General features: G+C 41.4%; 1 protein-coding gene across 1 annotated transcript in view; it reads right to left on the bottom strand.

Annotated features, from left to right (window-relative positions):
• Window positions 1-991: 991 nt before the first annotated feature.
• Window positions 992-22,180, bottom strand: part of MDH1B (malate dehydrogenase 1B) — a 39,566-nt gene continuing 18,377 nt past the window's right edge. Inside the window, 5 exon segments of the mRNA XM_017893914.1 lie at window positions 992-1,173; window positions 2,249-2,317; window positions 3,715-3,765; window positions 20,308-20,359; window positions 20,972-21,111. Coding sequence (XP_017749403.1) covers window positions 1,145-1,173; window positions 2,249-2,317; window positions 3,715-3,765; window positions 20,308-20,359; window positions 20,972-21,111 — 341 coding nt within the window. The 3' untranslated portion in view covers window positions 992-1,144.

The raw sequence follows: 22,180 nt of genomic DNA, 5'->3' as shown, positions 1-22,180 counted from the left end.
ACCCCACAAAGTCAGGCAATGGTATTGGTAAGATTAGGGCACAAAATCAATGTCCTTAACACAGATATTAAGCTTTCTTCACAATAACATCAAATGAAGTGTGACTTTGGAAACAAGCAAAAGTCAGTTACAGGTTTGAAACTACCCATTGCATTATAATGGTGCAGAAGCAATGCAGAAGATGCATCTGCAATTTCCCTGAATTTTCAGAATATGATTTATATCTTAAGAGCTATTAAGCATACAGAGAAAGCACAGATATCAGCAGCTTTCCACATGACTCCTGAGCTTTCAAAAGTTCCTAATTGGCATTTGTAAAGGGTCTTACTAGCTGGAAAATATCTGAGCATACTGGTTTGGCTATTACTGCTTTAATAAAAGACTGTAATTTTTACTTAAACCATGCAATTATATGATAAAAATATTATGCTTTTCTTTCAAAATTCATTTTATTCAGGCCATATCTGTTGTGAAGGAGCAGAAACCTATTCAACCTAAGCTTTAAAAAAATGTGATTTATTGTACAGACACTTAAAGCATATCCAAGGAAAAATGGTACAAAGGCAGGTCTTATGAAGGTGGTGAACCCAACTAGCTCTGAAGAGCTCACAGGCACATAGTTCACTACCATTAACCTGACCCAGTCATCAACTTACTCATTGGTCTCAGTTCAATTTTTTTTTGAGAGAGAGAGAAAATATGATTGGTTATCCTTGAGTGAGGTACATCTGTTTGGCTTAATTAGCTGAGACCAAGGTGGTGAGGACATTTGAGCAAACATGGTCACTGAGGTGCAGGTCTTAGGTATGACTGGTGGAAGGAAGCAGGTTCTCTCAGAAGATGTATGGGCAGATGCAATAACTGACAACTCTATTTTAATGTAGTATAAAAGATAGCATTTGACACCAAAATATTTCTGAGAAAATGCAATTATTGTTAAACAAACATAAGTGGATACAAGTAACGCAAAATAACTGAACTCTGACCTTTATGTTGTCACAGTGATTTAATTGCCTTCCATGGTATTATCTAAGACTGACATAAATCTTTCAAATTATTCTTCCTTCAATGTAGACATTTATGTAAATTCTTTCTATATTTATTATGCTACCAAGTAATTATGTATTTCATCCAATTTGATCTGTTAGGATTCCACAGTTTTGCCTTCAAAGCCTGTAAAAGGAAAAGAAATGAAAATATATAACTATTTCCAAAATACGTTAGTAGCATATGTTTTTATTAGCTTTTTTGTTTGCTGGATTCCTGTATTCATGATTCAATAGCTGAGAAAGCGCATGCGTGAGAGTGATTCTATGGGGAAATAAAGCCACGAGATCATAGCTAGGTATTTTCATACAGCAAAACTAACTGTGGCCTCTTCCCTGGCCACAAGCTTTTTTATGTGCTCTCTCCTGGCACTTGCTTTTCATTCCAAATCGTGTATGCAGCTATGTTGTTAGCTCCATTTCTGCTCTTGGCTTTGCTGCTCCTCTATGCACCAATTCTAATTCCCCCGATTAGCCCTATTCCTAAGTCCTTCATACCATACATTTCAGAATGAAAGGTGCATGAGATTTTGTTCATTTTATTGGACATTTAAATAAAAGGATGGGGGCTTGGGTGAATATCCTGACTGGTCAACCACAAAGAAACCTACATCAGCTTTGTTTTCAACTCAGTTATATACTTGGGAATTCTGGACATGCAGATTACTTGTGTCAATTTCCTTACTTATTCATCTTGAGGGAAGGATTAGGTTCTCAAAGGTTTGGTTGCAAAAGTGGGAAGCAGGCCAGGCACGGTGGCTCATGCCTGTAATTCTAGCACTTTAGAAGGCCAAAGTGGATGGTCACTTGGGTCCAGGAGTTTGAGACCAGCCTGGGCAACACTGTGATACCCTAGATCTACAAAAAAAATTTAAAAATTAGTTGGGTGTGGTGGTGCATGCCTGTGGTCCCAGCTACCTGAGGGGCTGAGCTGGGAGGATCACAAGTCTAGGAGGCTGAGGTTGCAGTGAGCTGTGACTGTACCACTGCACTTCAGCCTGGGCAACAGAGCAGACCCTGTCTTTTAAAAAAAGTGGGAAGCTAGGATCCAGGAGAGTAAGCAATCAAGGCTGGGTCCCTGGGGAATGTGGGAAGTGGGGAGGGTTTCACAAGAATAGTATTGCAAGGAAACTTGATCCTCTACTACCCAGTTACACTTGTAGAATAAGAAAATATTAGTTAATGTTTTGTCTACCACCTACCATTTAGGAACTCAAGACTCTGTGGCTTTTCAAAGGTAGTTTGAGGAATCCGATTTAGAAAATCTGCTGCTGCAAATAGAGTTAAAAGAATAGTTTTTAGTATGTAAAGCGCAATAATTTTTGCAGTTATTTTCATTTTCTTCTATCTTGTTCCTTCCACTCTGAAGTTTCTCTGAATGCATTGCTCTCCTAGGAGTTACAAGATGCTAGACCACTGTTATATAAAGTCTCAACCATTGATGATGACTTATCCATGTCCTGAGTGGACAATATGAACAAGCAGATGTTTAGTCAACTGCTCAGTATAGCATCTTTCTACCAACATCCCTATGAAGCCTCCTTCCCTGGCCCCCATAAACCACTAGGCAACTTCTCAATGATTGCTAGCTTCCTTCTAAATAGACAGTTTCAGGTGAAGTTGTAAAAATGGAAACAGACTAAATTATTATTTTTTGGATATACGGTTTGTATAGGCAGCTTTAGAAAAAATACAGTCCTCTACATAAATATGTGCAAGCACTCATATTATATGTATACACTTGACCCTTGAACAATGTGGAGATTAGGGACACCATTCCTCTGTGTCATCAATTATCTACATATAACTTTTGACTCCCCCAAAACTTAACTAATAGCCCACTGTTGACCAGAAGTCTTGCTGATAACAAAACAGTTGATTAACATATATTTTGTATGTTATATGTATCATATACTGCATTCTAACAATAAATGCTAGAGAAAAGAAAATGTTATTAAGAAAATCATAAGGAAGAGAAAATATATTTACTATTCATTAAGTGGAAATAGATCATGATAAGGTTCTTTATCCTCATTTTCTTTATGTTGATGAAGCTGGGGAGGAGTAGGAGGAAAGAGGAGGCGTTGGTCTTGCTGTCTTAGGGATGGCAGAGGTGGAAGAAAATCTACGTGATAAGTGGACCTGCACAGTTCAAACACATGCTGTTCAAGGGTCAACAGCATATACATGTGTGTGTATTTATGTAATACATTATACATTATATATATGATGAGATATATATATACACATAATGAGACAAAAATTCCCAGATTTTCCCTGTTAAGAAGAATTCTAACTTGGCCCTCTCAGTCTCTTCCTCTCACCTGCCTTCTGAGAAAGACGCTGTCTTGCCATATTGGTTATTTTGGGCTTCATAATAAAGAATTGAGAAGAAAAGGGATAGGTGAGAAGCAAGAGACACAAGGGATTGGAGCTGAAGTTAGAGTATTTTGGGAGAGTTTGAGGTGAATATGACAAGGAAGCAGTTTTAGTGATTTAAAAAAAAAAAGTTGACATTTTTGTGCACATTTCAAAGTGTCTGTGAAGCATATGAAGTTATTTAAAACTTGCTTTGGTTGCTAGACCATAACATTATTCCCTAACAACTGGACAATATGAGTCGTGATTATTAGCAATATAGACACTGTTTATAACCCCACTGACTTACCGTCTGACATAACTAGATTTTTTTCTTCATCAGGGACCAGATCTTTATGTTCTGAAATCAAAATTAAATTAAACATGCTGGATTTAGAATATAACCAACAACCTGACTAGGTCATGAGATGTTCTAAGTCAATGTTTTTCAAACTTCAGTGACTATGACCCACAATAAAAGGCATATTTTACATTATAGTTCAGTGTGCACATTTGTGTACATATTAATGAAACAAAATTACATGAAATAATACTTATCCTTTTCTAATTGTGATGGTTAATACTGAGTGCCAACTTGATTGGATTGAAGGATGCAAAGTATTGATCCTGGGTGTGTCTGTGAGGGTGTTGCCAAAGGGGATTAACATTTGAGTCAGTGGGCTGGGGAAGACAGACCCACCCTTAATCTGGTGGGCACAATCTAATCACCTGTCAGCAAATATAAAGCAGGAAGAAAAATGTGAAAAGGTGAGAACTGCCTAGCCTCCCAGCCTTCATTTTTCTCCCATGCTGGATGCTTCCTGCCCTCAAACATTGGACTCCAAGTTTTTCAGTTTTGAGATGCAGAATGGCACTCCTTCCTCCTCAAGCTTGCAGACAGCCTATTGTGGGACCTTGTGATCATGTAAGTTAATACTTAACAAAGTCCCCTTTATTTATACATATGTATCCTATTAGTTCTGTCCCTCTAGGGAACCTTGACTATATAGATTTTGGTACCAGAAGTGGTTCTAGAGAAACAGAATATTAAGGATGGAGTTCTTTTGTTGGTTTTTGGGTTTCTGGAGTTGGCTGGTTAGTATGATTAGACCCCCAAATGCTAAGGACTCTACTTCTAATAGTATGGAGAACACTGATAGTCCATGGCATGAACTGTTTAATGAGTTAAGCAAAATAAATGCATTTCACACTCCTGATTCACTGCTCATGAGAGGCAGGGAGTTTAATGACTCTATACATAATACCTTTGACCATATGTGGTGAACAAGGGAACATAATGAAGCTGGTTAGTTGCTCCTAAGCTCAGTAGACAAAGTGATGAAAGAAAATAATGAACTCAGAGATTCTGACTCTTGGGTACAGAAGCAGATACTGAGCCTCAAATCTGCAAAGATTGCCCTAAGTGAGTCTTATCTCCTGTAGAGAAATAGCTGAAATTGTGGAAAACCAGACACAAGCTCTTATTATGTGAGTGGCTGAACTGCAATGAAAGTTGCATGCACAGCCTTGCCAGGCGTCTCCTGTTAAAGTGAGGGCATTAATTGGAAAAGAATGGGACCCTGTAACTTGGAAAGGAGACATGTGGGAGAACCCTGATGAAGCTGGGGACACTGAGTTTGTAAACTCTGATGAACTTTTTTGCCGGAAGGAACAGCTTCCCCATATCAGTAGTGGCAACATCCCCTCCCCGACCCATGCTGTCATCAGCCTTTCCGTCTTTGTCTGAGGAGATAAACCCTGTGCTGCCTGAGGCAAGAGTGATGGCCTCCCCTGAGGCAGTTGCCAGGCAAGATAATGTTGATTATCCTCAGGAGCCACCCCTAACACCCTTGTTTGCTTCTAGACCTATAACTAGACTAAAGTCTCGGTGGCCCTCTAGAGGTGAGATTGAGAGTATGACCCATGAAGAAGTGTGCTACACTCAAAAAGAGCTGCTTGATGTCTCTAATTTTTTTTCTTTTTTTTCTGAGACAGAGTCTTGCTCGGTCACCCAGGCTGGAGTGCAGCAAGCTCCGCCTTCCGGGTTCACGCCATTCTCCTGTCTCAGCCTCCCGAGTAGCTGGGACTACAGGTGCCTGCCACCAAGCCCAGCCAATTTTTTTTTTTTTTTGTATTTTCAGTAGAGACAGGGTTTCACCATGTTAGCCAGGAGAGTCTCGATCTCCTGACCTTGTGATCTGCCTGCCTCAGCCTCCCAAAGTGCTGGGATTACAGGCGTGAGCCACTGTGCCCAGTTGATGTCTCTAATTTATATAAACAGAAATCTGGAGAATAAGCATGGGAATGGATATTAAGGGTATGGGATAATAGTGGAAGGAACACAGAGTTGGATCAGGCTGAATTTATTGACTTGGGACCACTAAGTAGGGACTCTGCATTTAATGTTGTAGCTCGGGAAGTTAAAAAAGGTTCTAGTAGTTTATTTGCTTGGTTAGCTGAAATATGGATTAAAAGATGGCCCACTGTGAGTAAGCTGGAAATGCCTGATCTCCCTTGGTTTAATGGAAGGGATCCAAAGGTTTAGAGAGATTGGGATGGTAGAGTGGATTAGTCACTTTAGACCTACTCATCCCAGCTGGGAGGGTACAGAAGATATAACCTTGACCAATGCCTTGTGAAATAGATTTGTGAGGGTAGCACCTGCATCTTTGAAGAACCCTGTAATTGCTCTACTCTGTATGTCAGATCTAACAGTGGGAACCATAGTCACTCAACTACAAAACTTAAATACATTGGGAATAACTGGATTCCAAGGTGGCAGGGGCCAAGTTGTGGCACTTAACTAATGGTCAAAGGCAAGGTGGGGCCGGGCGCGGTGGCTCACACCTGTAATCCCAGCACTTTGGGAGTCTGAGGTGGGTGGATCACAAGGTCAGGAGATTGTGACCAGCCTGGCTAACACAGTGAAACCCTGTCTCTACTAAAAATACAAAAAATTAGTTGGGCATGGTGGCAGGCACCTGTAGTCCCAGCTACTTGGTAGGCTGAGGCAGGAGAATGGCGTGAACCTGGGAGGCGGAGCTTGCAGTGAGCCAAAATCATGCCACTGCACTCCAGCCTGGGTGACAGAGCCAGACTCCGTCTCAAAAGAAAAAAAAAAAAAAAGCCAAGGTGGGTATAACTGCCATAATGGACAGCAGAGACAAAGCAGCAATCAGAATAGTCTTACTTGTGTAGAGCTCTGGCATTGGCTAATTAATCATGGTGTTCCTAGAAGTGAAATTGACAGGAAGCCTACTGCATTCCTACTTAATTTATATCAGGAGAAAACTTCTAGGTTGAATAGATAAAAGACTCATTTGAATTATAAAACAGAGAATCATGGCCCCTCAATCAATTTCCAGATTTGAGCCAGTTTACAGACCCTGAACCCCTTGAATGAAGGTGAGACCAAGCCCCCTTGAGGAAGGACCCCACTACATTACTGACAATTTATGCAGTGAATCTTTTCCCCATCTTTCCCCAAGGAGACCTCTGACCATTTACCAGAGTAACTGTGCAATAGGGAAAGGGATATAATCAGACATTTCAAGGACTGCTGGACACTGGCTCTGAGCTGACATTGATTCCAGGGGACCCAAAACATAATTGTGGTCTTCCAGTTAAAGTAGGGGCTTGTGGAGGTCAGGTAATTGATGGAATTTTAGCTCAGTTCTGACTTACAGAGGGTCCAGTGGGTCCCCAGACTCATCCTGTGGCCATTTCCCCAGTGCCAGAATGCATAATTGGCATAGACACACTTAGCAGCTTGCAGAACCCCCACATTGGCTCCCTGACTGGTAGGGTGAGGGCTATTATGATGGAAAAGGCCAAATGGAAGCCATCAGGGCTGCCTCTACCTAGAAAAATAGTATATCAAAAACAATAACATATCTCTGGAGGGATCACAGGGATTAGTGCCACTATCAAGGACTTGAAAGATGCAGGGGTGGTCATTCCCACCACATCCTCGTTCAACTGTACCATTTGGCCTGTGCAGAAGACAGATGGATCTTGGAGAATGACAGTAGATTGTCGTAAGCTTAACTAAGTGGTAACTCCAGTTGCGGCTGCCTGTACCAGATGCTCATTGCTTGAGCAAATTAACACATCTCCTGGTATCTGGTATGCAGCCATTGACTCGACAAATGCCTTTTTCTCCATTCCTGTCCATAAGGCCCACCAGAAGCAATTTGCCTTCAGTTGACAAGGCCAGCAATGTACCTTTACTGTCCTACCTCAGGGGTATATCAACTCCCAGGCTTTGTGTCATAATCTTACTTGGAGCGACCTTGATCGCTTTTCACTTCCACAAGATATCGCACTGGTTCATTACACTGATGACATTATGCTGACTAGATCCATCGAGGAAGAAGTAGCAAACACACTGGACTTATTGGTGAGACATTTACATGCCAGAAGATAAGAAATAAATTTGACTAAAATTCAGGGACCTTCTACTTCAGTAAAATTTCTAGGGGTCCGGTGGTGTGGGGTCTATGGAGATATTCCTTCTAAGGTGAAGCCTAAGTTGCTGCATTTGGCCCCTCCTACAAACAAGAAAGAGGCATAATGCTAAGTGGTCCTATTTGGATTTTGGAGGCAACACATTCCTCATTTGGGTGTGTTACTTCCACTCATCTATTGAGTGACCTGAAAGGCTGGCTGCCAGTTTTGAGTGGGGTCCAGAACAGGAGACAGCTCTGCAACAGATCCAGGCTGCTCTGCAAGCTGCTCTGCCACTTGGGCCATACGACCCAGCAGATCCAATGGTGCTTGAGGTGTCAGTGATAGATAGGGATGCTGTTTGGAGCCTTTGGCAGGCCCCTATAGGTGAATCACAGCAGAGGCCTCTAGGATTTTGGAGCAAGGCCCTGCCATCTTCTGCAGATAACTATTGTCCCTTTGAGAGACAGCTCTTGGCCTGTTACTGGGCTTTGGTGGAAACTGAACATTTGACTATGGGTCATCAAGTCACCATGTGACCTGAACTGCCTGTCATGAACTGGGTGCTTTCTGACCCATCTAGCAATAAAGTGGGTCATGCTCAGCAGCATTCCATCATCAAATGGAAGTGGTATATATGTGATTGGGCTCAGATATGTCCTGGAGGCATAAGTAAGTTACATGAGGAAGTGGCTCAAATGCCCATGGTCTCCACTCCTGCCACCCTGCCTTCTCTTTCCTAGCCTGCACTGATGGCCTCATGGGGAGTTCCCAATGATCAGGTGACAGAGGAAGAGAAGACTAGGGCCTGGTTCACAGATGGTTCTGCACGATATGCAGGCACCACCCGAAAGTGGACAGCTGCAGCACTACAGCCCCTTTCCAGGACATCCCTGAAGGACAGCGGTGAAGGGAAATCTTCCCAGTGGGCAGAACTTCGAGCAGTGTAACTATGCACTTTGCATGGAAGGAAAAATAGCTAGATGTGCAATTATATACTGATTCATGGGCTGTAGCCAATGGTTTAGCTGGATGGTCAGGGACTTGGAAAAAGCATGATTGGAAAATTGGTGACAAAGAGATTTGGGAAGAGGTATGTGGATGGACCTCTCTGAATGGTCAAAAACTGAAGACATTTGCATCCTATGTGAGTGCTCACTAACAGGTGACCTCAGCAGAGGAGGATTTTGATAATCAAGTGGATAGTATGACCTGTTCTGTGGACACCACTGAGCCTTCTTCCCCAGCCACTTCTGTCATTGCCCAATGGGCCCATGAACAAAGTGGCCATGGTGGCAGGGATGGAGGTTACGCATGGGCTCAGCAACACGGACTTCCACTCACCAAGGCTGATGTGGCTACAGCCACTGCTGAATGCCCCATTTGCCAGCAGCAGAGACCAACACTGAGCCCTCGATATGGCACCATTCCTTGGGGTGATCAGCCAGCTACCTGGTGGCAGGTTGATTATACTGGACCTCTTCCATCATGGAAAGGGCAGAGGTTTGTCCTCACTGGAATAGACGCTTACACCAGATATAGGTTTGCCTATCCTACACACAATGCTTCTGCCATGACTACCATCCATGGACTAATGGAAAGCCTTATCCACTGGCATGGTATTCCACACAGCACTGCCTCTGACCAAGGCACTCACTTTACAGCTAAAGAAGTGGAGCAGTGCATTCAGGCTCATGCAATTCACTGGTCTTACCATGTTCTCCATCATCCTGAAGCAGCTGGATTGATAGAACGGTGGAATGGCCTTTTGAAGTCACAGTTACAATGCCAACTAGGTGACAATACTTTGCAGGGCTGGGGCAAAGTTCTCCAGAAGGCCGTGTATGATCTGAATCAGCGTCCAATATATGATACTGTTTCTCCCATAGCCAGGAATCACAGGGCTAGGAATCAAGGGGTGGAAGTGGAAGTGGCACCACTCACCGTCACCTCTAGTGATCCATTAGCAACATTTTTGCTTCCTGTTCCTGCGACATTATGTTCTGCTGGCCTAGAGGTCTTAGTTCCAGAAGGAAGAACACTGTCACCAGGAGACACAACAACCATTCCTTTAAACTGGAAGTTAAGATTGCCACCTGGACACTCTGGCTCCTCCTACCTTTCAGTCAACAGGCTAAGAAAGGAGTTACAGTGTTAGCTGGGGTGACTGACCCAGACTATCAAGATGAAATCAGTTTACTACTCCATAATGGAGGTAAGGAAGAGTATGCATGGAATACAGGAGATTCATTAGGGCCTATCTTAGTATTACTATGCCCTGTGATTAAGGCCAGTGGGAAACTACAATAGCCCAATCCAGGCAGGACTACAAATGGTCCAGACCCCTCAGGAATGAAGGCTTGGGTCGCTCCACCAGGGAAAAAACTACGACCTGCAGAGGTGCTTGCTGAAGACAAAGGAAATATAGAATGTGTAGTAGAAGACAGTCGTTGATACCAGCGACAACCATGTGACCAGCTGCAGAAATGAGGACTGTAAATGTCATGAGTGTTTCCTCCTTTTGTTTAAAACATGTTTGTGCATGTATACACTTAGAAAATATCTTCATTTTATTTCCGTTTGCTTTATCATGTGAAATAAGATTTATTGACTTCATATTACCATTTAAGTATTATTAACTTTATGTAACAGTATTTGAGTTGGAAATTAGTGCGTTTCCGGTTGTATGAAGGATAGTTGTATTATGTTAGGCATAATTATGACCTTATTATTGTCTTTATTTGAAGATTATGTATGATCTTAGGAGATGTGTATGGGTTTAAGTTGACAAGAGGTGAATTTGTGATGGTTGATACTGAGTGTCAACTTGACGGGATTGAAGGATGCGAAGTATTGATCCTGGGTGTGTCTGTGAGGGTGTTGCCAAATGAGATTAACATTCGAGTCAGTGGGCTGGGGAAGACAGACCCACCCTTAATCTGGTGGGCACAATCTAATCAGCTGCCAGCAAATATAAAGCAGGAAGAAAAATGTGAAAAGGTGAGAATTGCCCAGCCTTGCAGCCTACATCTCTCTCCCACGCTGGATGCCTCCTGCCCTCAAACATTGGACTCCAAGTTCTTCAGTTTTGAGACTCGGTCTGGCTCTCCTTGCTCCTCAAGCTTGCAGACAGCCTAATGTGGGACCTTTTGCTCATGTAAGCTATTACTTAATAAACTGCCCTTTATATATATATATAAAATATATANTAATATATATAATGTATAATTATATATTATAAAATATAAAAATATATAATATATAATTATATATTCTCTATATATTTATACATCCTATTAGTTCTACCTCTCTAGGGAACCCTGACTAATACACTAATCTAGTCCTACTTACCCTTTTCTTGTTTTTTCTACTTGCCTTTTTCTTTCTATTCTATTCTAGTTCATTGGGGAAAAAAATCTGGTCTCCTTACTGTTTTCTTATCAATTTCATTCTATTTCAGTGAGAAAAATGCTAGTGATTAAATTGATTTCATTAATCACTGTATGTTTTTTACAATCCACCTAAGCTTATGGAAATGTTTCTCAAAATGTGGAAAACACTGTAATTGGTTATATTTGATTCTATGCTTATTCAACAAATGGTCTGCAAAACAACCTTAAATCAACCCCATTTTCTCTCTTTTATCACAACTAAAGTTCTTCAATCTGCATAAGCTTATGATTTGTTCAGGTAGAGGTCTAAGAACCTAAAACTGTAATTAGCAATTTAAACTGTTCTGATGCGAGTAGTCTCAGGAATACACACTCTAAAATTTGGCTTCTCTTCCTCCACCCTGGAAAGCTGCCATCTCCTTCATGACAGATCTTACAGTTTTCCTCAGTTCTGACAAGGGCCTTGGTGCCCTCAGATCTTAAGTGTTGCTTAACACCAGTTGGGCCAATGCAATAATAGTGCTGCCACTCAGATATCTAGAGAGACACTGTCTAGGCTTAACACCAGGTGGGCCAATGCAATAATAGTGCTGCCACTCAGATATCTAGAGAGACACTGTCTAGGTGGGACTGAGTTCACCATGCTTGTCAGGACAGTGATTTGGGCTGTTGATAGTCCCCTACAGGGCTCATGTTACAGCTGGATTAATTCTCTAAGCCTGACCCCATCTATTTTGTGCTTTGTCCTGAGGACTAAGCTCTGATTTTTTTTATCTTGTCCAAATTCCTTTCTTTTCTTTTTTCTTTCTTTCTTTTTTTTTTTTTTTGAGACAGGGTTTTGCTCTTGTTGCCCAGGCTGGAGTGCAATGGTGTGATCTCGGCTCACCACAACCTCCGCTTCCCAGGTTCAAGTGATTCTTCTGCCTCAGCCTCCCGGGTAGCTGGAATTACAGGCATGTGCCACCACACCCAGCTAATTTTTTTGTATTTTTAATAGACGGGGTTTCTCCATGTTGATCAGGTTGGTCTCGAACTCCTGACCTCAGGTGATCTGTCTGCCTTGGCCTCCCAGAAGTGCTGGAATTACAGGCGTGAGCCACTGTGCCCGGCCACCTAAATTCCTTTCTAAGGAGTCTGAGAGTCATGCCCTATAAACCATAAATTCTCATCAGATAAAATTTAACCCTGTATATCGTGACTTACTTTCCAATCTGACTCTGCCATGACAAGGAAGAAAATCAAAATGTTTTACCCCAAAATATATTTCCTTGCCAGACCTTGAAATTGCCCTGCAAAATCTCTTGTGGGAAAATCCACATTCTATAGAGAATCCCCTCTCCCCTTTGTTTTCCTTCCTTTCTCCCTAGATTCAGGAGATAATCAACTATGGGCCAGGCACCCTAAGTCTCATAAGAAACAATTTATAACCTGCTCTCTCTAAGTCTGCTATCTGAGAGCCTCCTCTGCACAATAAAACTCGATCTCCACAATACTTTATCTTAACCTAAACATTCCTTTCTACCAATCCCAGGTCTTTAGACAAACTTAACCAATTGTCTGCCAGAAAATGTTTAAATTTACCTATAGCCTGGAGGCCGCCCACCTACATCTTTGACTTGTCCCGCCTTTCTGAATGAAACCAATGTATTTCTTAAATGTATTTGATTGATGTCTCATGCCTTCCTAAAACCTATAAAACTGAGCTGTACCCCGACTACCTTGGACATACGTTCTCAGGACCTCCTGAGGACTGTATCATGGGCCATGGTCACTCATATCCGGCTCGGAATAAATCTCTTAAAATATCTTACAGAGTTTGACTCTTTTCATCAACAGTCCCATCATCCACCATTCTTCAGTCATATTGCTAACTAACCACTCAGCCAAACAACAGATGGCCCCTACCTACCTTTCCAGCCTCATCCATCCTATATGCATCTGGAAGACATTGTATTCGGAAGACATGCACATTGTTGTACAGAAGATCTCCAGACATTTTTCTTATTCCGTGACTGAACTAGCTCAGTTTCTGAAGAAATGTCCATTTTTAGATCTTTAGCCATCTTAGGTCCCAACTATATTTCAAGATACAATTACATTTTCTCCTCTCTACAGGCTTTCTCCTTTTCATGTGAGTTTTTAGACTACTTATTATGTACTTTCCTTCCTTTTGACCTATCTTCCCTTGTTTTATTAAGCCATTTAATTCACTGTGTGTCTTGGCATTTACCTTTTCATATTCTCATGGCTTCTTTCCCCAGTGAGTGGGGCCATCACTTCCTTATCTCTCTCACAGTGACCAGCAGATAGACAGTGTCTCTCACAGTGACCAGCAGATAAAGGTGCACAGTGACTATCTGGTAATTTTCTCCAAAGACTTAAACAGATTTTAAATATAATCCTATTTTTTGAATATAGGATGACTTAACTCCCACTTTATGGTTAGTGGGTGATCAAATTTCTTTCTTTGCAATGTACTGTTAACTGTTGAATAAAAAGGGCAGTTTAAAAAATTGAGTGTAAGTGTACCTACCATCTGAGACCTGTTCTTCCTGGCTGTCATCTGTGATGGGTAAGGAGATCCTTTTATCTTTTTTATGTAGTTCAGTTTCTAAAATCAGGAAATTTATTATTGCATTAATTGAAGAGATTAAACAAGCCTCACACAAGAATAATCTCATTGATATGTTAGTAAGCAGAGATCTCCACACTGTGAGATTCTCTGATTTTGGAATATCTGGAAGAGTGTTTCTTTGCAGGGGCAAGAGCCAAAGGTGACAGAGTTAAGATCAATCAAACACACACACACACACACACACACACACACACACACACACACCCTTGACCTTTGTTAGTAAAAACACAGCATAAAATCAAGTCTTTTTTTTGTCTGTCACAAAACTTCTATAATGCAAGTATATATGGGACAGTTAGGACTAACTACAAGTCAATGGAGTCAATTTTAGAATGACTGTTTTGTGGCCCACTCCCATAAAAGTAATTTGAAGCTCTATTCTGCTTAGTATAGGAAGCCACACAGAGGGCCTCTACATTCTGAGAATAAAAGAATGAGTTAAAATCAATGGCCAACTGGACTTCTACATATCCCTCTGTACCTGCACCTCCACCTTCCTGCCTCCTCTGGGGTTTGGTTTGGCCCCCTCCTGGTGACTTGGCCATCAGCCAGAACCTCCTCTGAATTCCCAAACCCCACCCTCCCTCTGTCCTTCCTCCCCAACTTCCTGTACTTTCACCTTACTCAACCCTCTATGGTCTGGACCAATGGCACCCACTCTGTCCCCTGCAGTTGATTTTGATGAGTTAGTCCATTCTGAAAGGCAGCAACTGTTTCAATTGGTTGGGATCTGTACCCACACTGGTTGTTAAATAGTTTCAATATCCCCTTTGTTTGGACTTTTTTATTTTATTTCTGTTTATTACTTCCTTCCTTATCCAATCTAGACCCCCATAGTCTATCACTTCATCTGCTTTCTTGCAATGGCCTTCGATTTCTTTGCCTCACCTTCTTCGTTCCCAAATGCTAAGTGAACTGGACTCATTTTCCACTCTCATGTTCAATGTGGATAACCAAAGTCACCTTAGCACCTATTTAAGGCACCAGTAAAGCACGTGCACAAATGTGAGAAAATAAAACTTTTGGAAATAATTTGCTACTCCAAATAAAGTCAACATGGAAGAACTCAAAATTTTGTTGTAATATGTTGTGGTGTTACTTTTACTCTAACTGCATTTATTCTAATAGCAGGGGGTAGCAGTATACTCTAATATTAATTTTGGGGTTTACTACAATCATGCATCTAGGTTTCTGTTCCTGCATCCAGGCAGCTGAGCATCTTTGCAAGGAATCACACAATCATACATTGCAGGCACTACAAATTAATGGTCCCTAACTTCCACTGAGCCCTTAACTCTGAAAAAAATTATATTTTTTTCTGCTTTGTGTCTCTCCCTTCCTCTTAACAGTTGCAGTCATGTGTCAGTTAATAATGGGAGATACATTCTGAGAAATGCATTGCTAGGCAATTTTGTTATTGCATGAACATGAAAGAATGTACTTACACAAACCTAGATAGTATAGGCTACCATACACCTAGGCTACAAACCTGCACTGCATGTTACTGTACTGAATACTGTAGGCAATTGTAACCATAATAGTATTTGTGTATTTAAACATATCTAATATAGAAAAAGTATAAGAAAAGAAAACAGCATAAAAGATTAAAAAAAGGTACAACTGTATAGGGCACTTACCATGAATGAAGCTTGCGGGACTGGAAGTTGCTCTGGGTGAGTCAGTGAGTGAGTGGTGAGTGAATGTGAAGGCCTAGGACATTATTGTAGACTACTGCAGACTGATAAATACCATGCACTTAGGCTACACTGAAATTTTTTTTCTTTCTTTGATAATAACCTTAGCTTACTGTATTTTTAAGCTTTTATGTTTTAAAACTCTTTTGTATTAGCACTCTGCTTAAAACACAAATACCTTGTACAACTATACAAAATATTTTTTCTTTATATCCTTTTCTTTAGATCCTTTATGTCCTTTTATAAGCTTTTTTCTATTTTAAAATTACTTTTTTCTTTTCAAATTTTTTTGTTAAAAACAAAGACACCAACACATTATTAGCCTAGGCCTACACAGCATCAGGATCATCAGGAGGTCACTAGGTGGAAGGAATTGCTCAACTCCATTACATTATGAGACCATGCCACGGTTTGCCCCAGTTACTACCGGACTGAACAAAGGAGGACGAACGTAGAAATGAAGACAAAGAAAAGGTATTTGTTTTAAAGAAAAAGAAGGGGTCAAGGGAAGAAGGGGACTTCTTGATTCTAGTGAGCAAAGGCAGCCCTGAGCTTCTACAGTCCTTCGTATTTATTGGGTAGAAAGAGGATGGAGGAGCTAATGGTTGGTCAGCTGCTTGATTGATCACAGGTTCCCATTATTATAGCTAACAAGCTTCAGATGTGCCTAATCACAAGAAACACTGCACTTGGGGTGCGACAGCTCTCAGCATTCCTTCTGGGCAGCAGATGCAGTTCGTCAGTTTGCCAACATTCTGCATTTATGAGAACAGTTTGCTGTTTACTCATATAGCCTCCACTGAGTTGATCACGACCCTCACTCTTTCGGCCCGCAACAGGACCACTGTGGTATCATGCCATCTGCCATTGACCAAAATGTCGTTATGCATACATGCCTGTATTTCAAACCTTCACGTCCTTCCTTAGAAGCCCAGCCTTTCCCTGAGTCTTTGGCCTTCAGGACCTGGTCCCGCTGCCTGTTTGGTTCCGTATTCCTCCCTTCCACACACCGACCTGCATCTGCATCCATCACTTTCTCCCCTTCCCTCTGGCCTTAGCAGCAGAGACACTTTCAGTTTGCAGCTGACCCTGTGCTCTGGCACTTGAGTTCTACTTGAACAGAAAACCCTTCTGCTCACTCCCCCTCTATCTTCACCCTCTCCTCTCTAATAGTAGTTAAACTTTAACATCCAACCATCCAGATATCTATCCATGTCTTTGTATTTTTGGATATGTATGTCATGCACACAGAACAAAATCCAACAGGCACAACAGACCCTGAACTGCAGAAGTCTTCCCTCCCCCACCACTCAGGTCCTCCTCCAGGAGGTCACGATGGTTATCAGTTTCTTCTCATTACTATCAGTTGCTGACAACTCTGTGTCCCCATGTCCAGCCCAGAGCTCTCTCCTGGGCTCCAGAGATATGTTACCCACCAGAACTTTCACTTAGATGCCTCTTGAAAGTCTGCTCCTTTTCCTGTATTCATTACATTAATTGCATCTTCCCAATCATTTTCCTGACTCAGAGCACATAATAAGTGACAAGGACAGGAGAGGCAACCAGCTTGGGGACTCCAGCTGCCCCAGATTCTGCCCCCACGACTGAGGAGATCAAGAGTTCTACACATTCAATTCATTTGTGGCCCACTGTTTGGGAAGTTCTGCCTCAGATAACACCATCACCATGTGTTGAGACGTTGAAAACATCAGGGGCATTCTTGACTCTCTTGAGCGCTCTCTTAACCTCAATCTCAGATTGGTCAAGTTCTGCCAATTGTATCTCTTGCAAATATAGCTCTTTCCCTACATCCCCACAGTCACTGCTTGCTTAAGGTCCTCATCATTTCTCTACCTGCAACAGAGCTGGTCTTCCTGCTTCTTGTCTCTCCCCCTCCAATTCATTCTTCCCATTGCAGACAGTGATCATTTTAAGTTAGAAGCTGCTCCTGTCCCTCTTCTGCCTAAAGTCCTTCATTGGTTTTAACAAGGCCTCTACTTACCTCCTGGCCTCCTGACATTCCTCAAACTCTATTTTCCAGATAAAGCAAATTGGCAGTTCTTCAAAAGTTCTTTCTTTTTTCTTTATCTTTGAATGCGTTGCTTTCTCTGAATTGAACAACTCTCCCATTTACCCCTTCCATGCCCCTGACTGTTGGCCTTCCTTCCTCTCATAACACAGTTTCGATGTTACCTCCTCCCAAAAGCCCTTCTATCAGGTCAGCACCCTGATGGGGCCCTTCCCACTGCTTTCAAGGTGCATGGCACAGTCCTCTGGCCCACAGCACTGAGCATGCCAGCTCCAGAGTGACACTCTGGCCCCTAAGGCTAAGGTCCTTCCTTTCTACTCTAGTCTCATTTCTGCCCTCTCCATTCCATAAAATCAGTCTCATCAAAGTCATGAATGACCTTGGTCATACAACCATTGGGTATTTTTCAGGTCTCATTTTATCTAACACACCAGTAGCATCTGACAGTGTAGACCAGTCCTTGTTCTTGAAACACCCTCTGTCTTCAGGTCTTTTACATCATCAGATTTCAGGGGCTTATCCTGACTCTCTGACCACCCCTTTCTCATGGCCTTCTGTCAGTTAACCATGACAGGCTAAGTTCTTCCAGGCTTTCTTCTCTTACCTTCTCTCTAGACAATCTCCATCACACAGATAGCTTCATTTCTATTTATGAGTCAACAACTCCCCATTTGGCAACTGTAGTCCAGATCTTTCTGAGCTCCAAGAATTATGCAGTTCTCCATGTGACATTTCCATTTTAGATATCACACAGGTATTTCAGAATCAAAATGTAAGAAATGAAACTCATGCTTTTTCTGCTCTGGCACCATGCTTCTTCCTCTTCCATCCACAGGCATGCATGCACACACACACCTCCCACATTCTCATATTTTCTCTCTCTCTCTCGTTCTTTTACCATTTTCCCCTTATCAATGGTAAATCTGCCCGGTTGCCAGTTGGGATTCACCAGAGCCAATCAGATTCATCAGCAAGTCTTGATAATTCCACCTCCTAAATATCTCTCAAATTTCTACTGCCTCTGGTCTTGGCTGTATGCGCCACCCCACAATACCAGTCTTTCTGCAAACAGTCTTGCTTTATTCCAAGATGTTTTTCAAACTAATCCCACACCTGACCAGGTTCTCTCCATCTAGAAATCTTCTGTAGCTCTCGCATCTCCTCATGGCTGTATCTCTCAGCTCCATCTCTTCTGGCTTTGGCCACATAAGCTTTTCCGCAGTTTTTCCAAACAAGTTGATATATACTTTCCTGCTTCAGGTTCTTCCCTTCTATCCACAGGCATGAGCTCTGACAGCATGGCAGCCAGCAGTTACTCCTCTAATGCACCACAACTGCAGTCATCTATATAATGTGTGGCCAGCCCCTTGATGGACTGCAGGTTCCGAGAGGGCAAGATCAGGTCTATCTCATTCACCTCTGTATTTCCAGCTCCTAGCACTAGCTTATAGTTGGTACCGCACACACATTAGCAGAAGGAAGGAATATTGGGCTCCAAGACACTTGACCAAAGCCCTTTGCATAAATAAATTGCTTTATTTCTAGATGTATATATCCATACCTAAGATGAGATCATCTTTAAGGCAGAGAAAAGATGTCAGCCCTCCCTTATTTCTTATGAGTGGAGAACATACCAATAAGAAATATAAGCTTATTGAAATTTGTCGGCTTTTAATAAAGTTATCTAAAAATAAATCTGGTGTTGTAGGTTGAATTGTGTTTCCAAAAAGATATGTTGAAGTTGGCCAGGCGTGGTGGCTCATGCCTGTAATCCCAGCACTTTGGGGGGCCGAGGTGGGTGGATCACGAGGTCAGGAGTTCAAGACCAGCCTGACCAACATAGTGAAACCCCGTCTCTACTAAAAACGCAAAAATTAGCCAGGCATGGTGGTGTGCACCTGTAGTTCCAGCTACTCAGGAAGCTGAGACAGGAGCATCGCTTGAACCTGGGAGGCGTGAGTTGTGGTGAGCTGAGATGACACCACTGCATTCCAGCCTGGGCAACAGAGTGAGACTCTATCTCAAAAAAAAAAAAAAAAAAAAGATATGTTGACATCCTAATGCCTGGTACCTGTGAATGTGATCTTATGGGAAATAGAGTTTTGGCGGATATAATCAATTTAAGATGGGATCATACTGGTTTAGGGTGGGTCCTGAATGCAATGACTGGTATCCTTATAAAGAGAGAGAGAGAGATTTGGAAACACAGACATATACAGAGGAAAGACAGACATGTGAAGAGAGAAGCAGAGGTTGGAGTGATGCAGCAACGAGCCAAGAATGCAAGCACTGCAACCCAAAGCTAGAAAAGCAAGAAAGAATTCTTTTCGAGCCTTCAGAGAGAGTGTGGCCCTGCTGATACCTCACATCAGGTCTTCTAGTCTCCTGAGCTGTGAACAAGTAAATTTCTGTTGTTTTAAGCCATCCAATTTGTGGTCATTTGTTATGGTAGTCCTAGGAAATTAATAAATATGATACCTACAACATTTATAAGATCATAGCGTTCTTAAGTTGTGTTTTCTTTAACATTCTTATGAGATGTTTAATTTCAAAGGACACATTGAAATTAACAGTTTATTTTGTCATGAATTTAGTTTAGAAATGATAAAATACAAATGGGAGTTATTCATATTACCAATGATTCAGTTATAATAAATATGTTAATACTTTTAATAGCAGTCCAATAAGAGCACATCTAAGAGCTTACCTGATTGGTATGGCTGAAAATGTATCTTGTCTCCAAGTGCAACAAGTTTCTCCTGTTGAAAATTTTATAATCACAGAATTAAATGACCACAATTCCTAACTTAATTATTCTTTTTTTTTTTTTTTTTTTTTTTAAATAGGGGTTTTGCTCTTGTTGCCCAGGCTGGAGTGCAGTGGTATAATCTTGGCTCACTGCAACCTCTGCCTTCTGGGTTCAAGTGATTCTCCTGCCTCAGCCTCCCAAATAGCTGGGATTACAGGCCTGCACCACCATGCCCGCCTAATTTTTGTATTTTTAATAGAGACAAGGTTTCTCCATGTTGGTCAGGCTGGTCTCAAATTCCTGACCTCAGGTGATCCACCCACCTCAGCCTCCCAAAGTATTACAGGCGTGAGCCACTGCACCTGGCAACTTAACTATTCTTTAATAGAAAACACTTTGATTCTTCATTTTAAATAACGAACAAATATTTTAACATATCAGAAATTGTATAACCAAATGAGTAATGTTCTTTCACTGATGTTTTTAAAACTTTATTATCTCATTACTTTTAGGAATTAAAAAAAATTTGAATCCATAGAAAAACCAATATATGCCTTGGCCTAGGGGAATCAGTTTAAGATCATTATCAAGGTCAGTCCCCTTGCATCTATTCTGACATTACCTGAATTAGATCACTTGTCATTCTGGTCATTATTTGTTCACTTATTTCAATATCTTTGAGATCTGTAAGAACCATCCAAGTTCCATTCTCAAATTTCACAGGCATAGAAAAGACGATCCCTTTAGGAATACCAAACTGGCCTGCAGTGAGCAAACACAAAGCAAAGCAATGCGGCAGAACTTAGAAACATGCACCTTTTCTGTTAAGCACTATAGAAAAGGACAAACATAATACAGGATTTTTAATGATAATGATGGAATTAAATTGCTGGGAATTCTTCTCCAAGGAGGACAGGAACGCTCCCTCTAGAAGGATTGACTAAGCAACTATCTAAGTTCTAACAATTCTGCCATCTGTATTTCTCTCTCATCCAGAGGTTAGTGCAGTCTTTCTCTTTTGAGCCCCGTCTGTATTCTTTTTGTCTGTCTGCATGGCTTTCCCCTGGACCCTTATGCAGCCCATGAGCCTAAGTCATTTGTCCATCTAGCCTTCCAGTCTTCTCGCCTGCTATGGCACTCACACAGCCAGAGTATGAGGAACTGGGAAGGGAAAGGAGGGGAGGCAGGAAATTTGGTTATTCCTTTGCAGTCCCCAGTTTGTCATGTGTTTTGGTGTGTGTTTGCTTCATGTAGGATGATTTCCTTTACATGTTTCTACATCTTAAGCAGAAGCCATCCTTCATTTAATAACACATTTAATTTCTTTAAGATATACAGAAATACTTATATTTGGATGTGCTCTAAATAAAAAGATTGACCATATGTATTACTAACTGAGCACCATTCAGACAAAATTGTCCCCGTTTCTGGTGCCTCAATCACATAAGAAAATTATTTCTGCCATTCTAAACAACAAAATGTCACCAGGGCAAAAAACAAAACAAACAAACAAACAAAAACAAAAAAGCAACAACAACAACAAAAAACATTGAGGACATTCAAGAAACCAAGATCTAAAAGACTTTTCCTTAGAAGGCTTCCCAGGTCTTCAAGTAATGCTGTATTTTGTTTAATGTGTGAAGAGCTAGCCTTATGGGCAGACAAGGTCTGAGGGTTTACCTATTTGGTATGGTTTCAGAGAGACAGACAACAATCATCTACCCCTCTCCCCCAAGTACTGCATTGTTTATTTCTGAATATAATTCCTACAGAGATTAATTAAACTTTCTTTCTACAAATAAAGGTAAGGTTTTAAATGCCTGTTTCCCTA

Source organism: Rhinopithecus bieti, unplaced genomic scaffold, assembly GCF_001698545.2.
Source record: "Rhinopithecus bieti isolate Rb0 unplaced genomic scaffold, ASM169854v2 scaffold_22522, whole genome shotgun sequence".
Taxonomy (NCBI): domain Eukaryota; kingdom Metazoa; phylum Chordata; class Mammalia; order Primates; family Cercopithecidae; genus Rhinopithecus; species Rhinopithecus bieti.
Note: the sequence above shows the minus strand (reverse complement) of the source record. Positions and strands in the feature narration are given on the sequence as shown.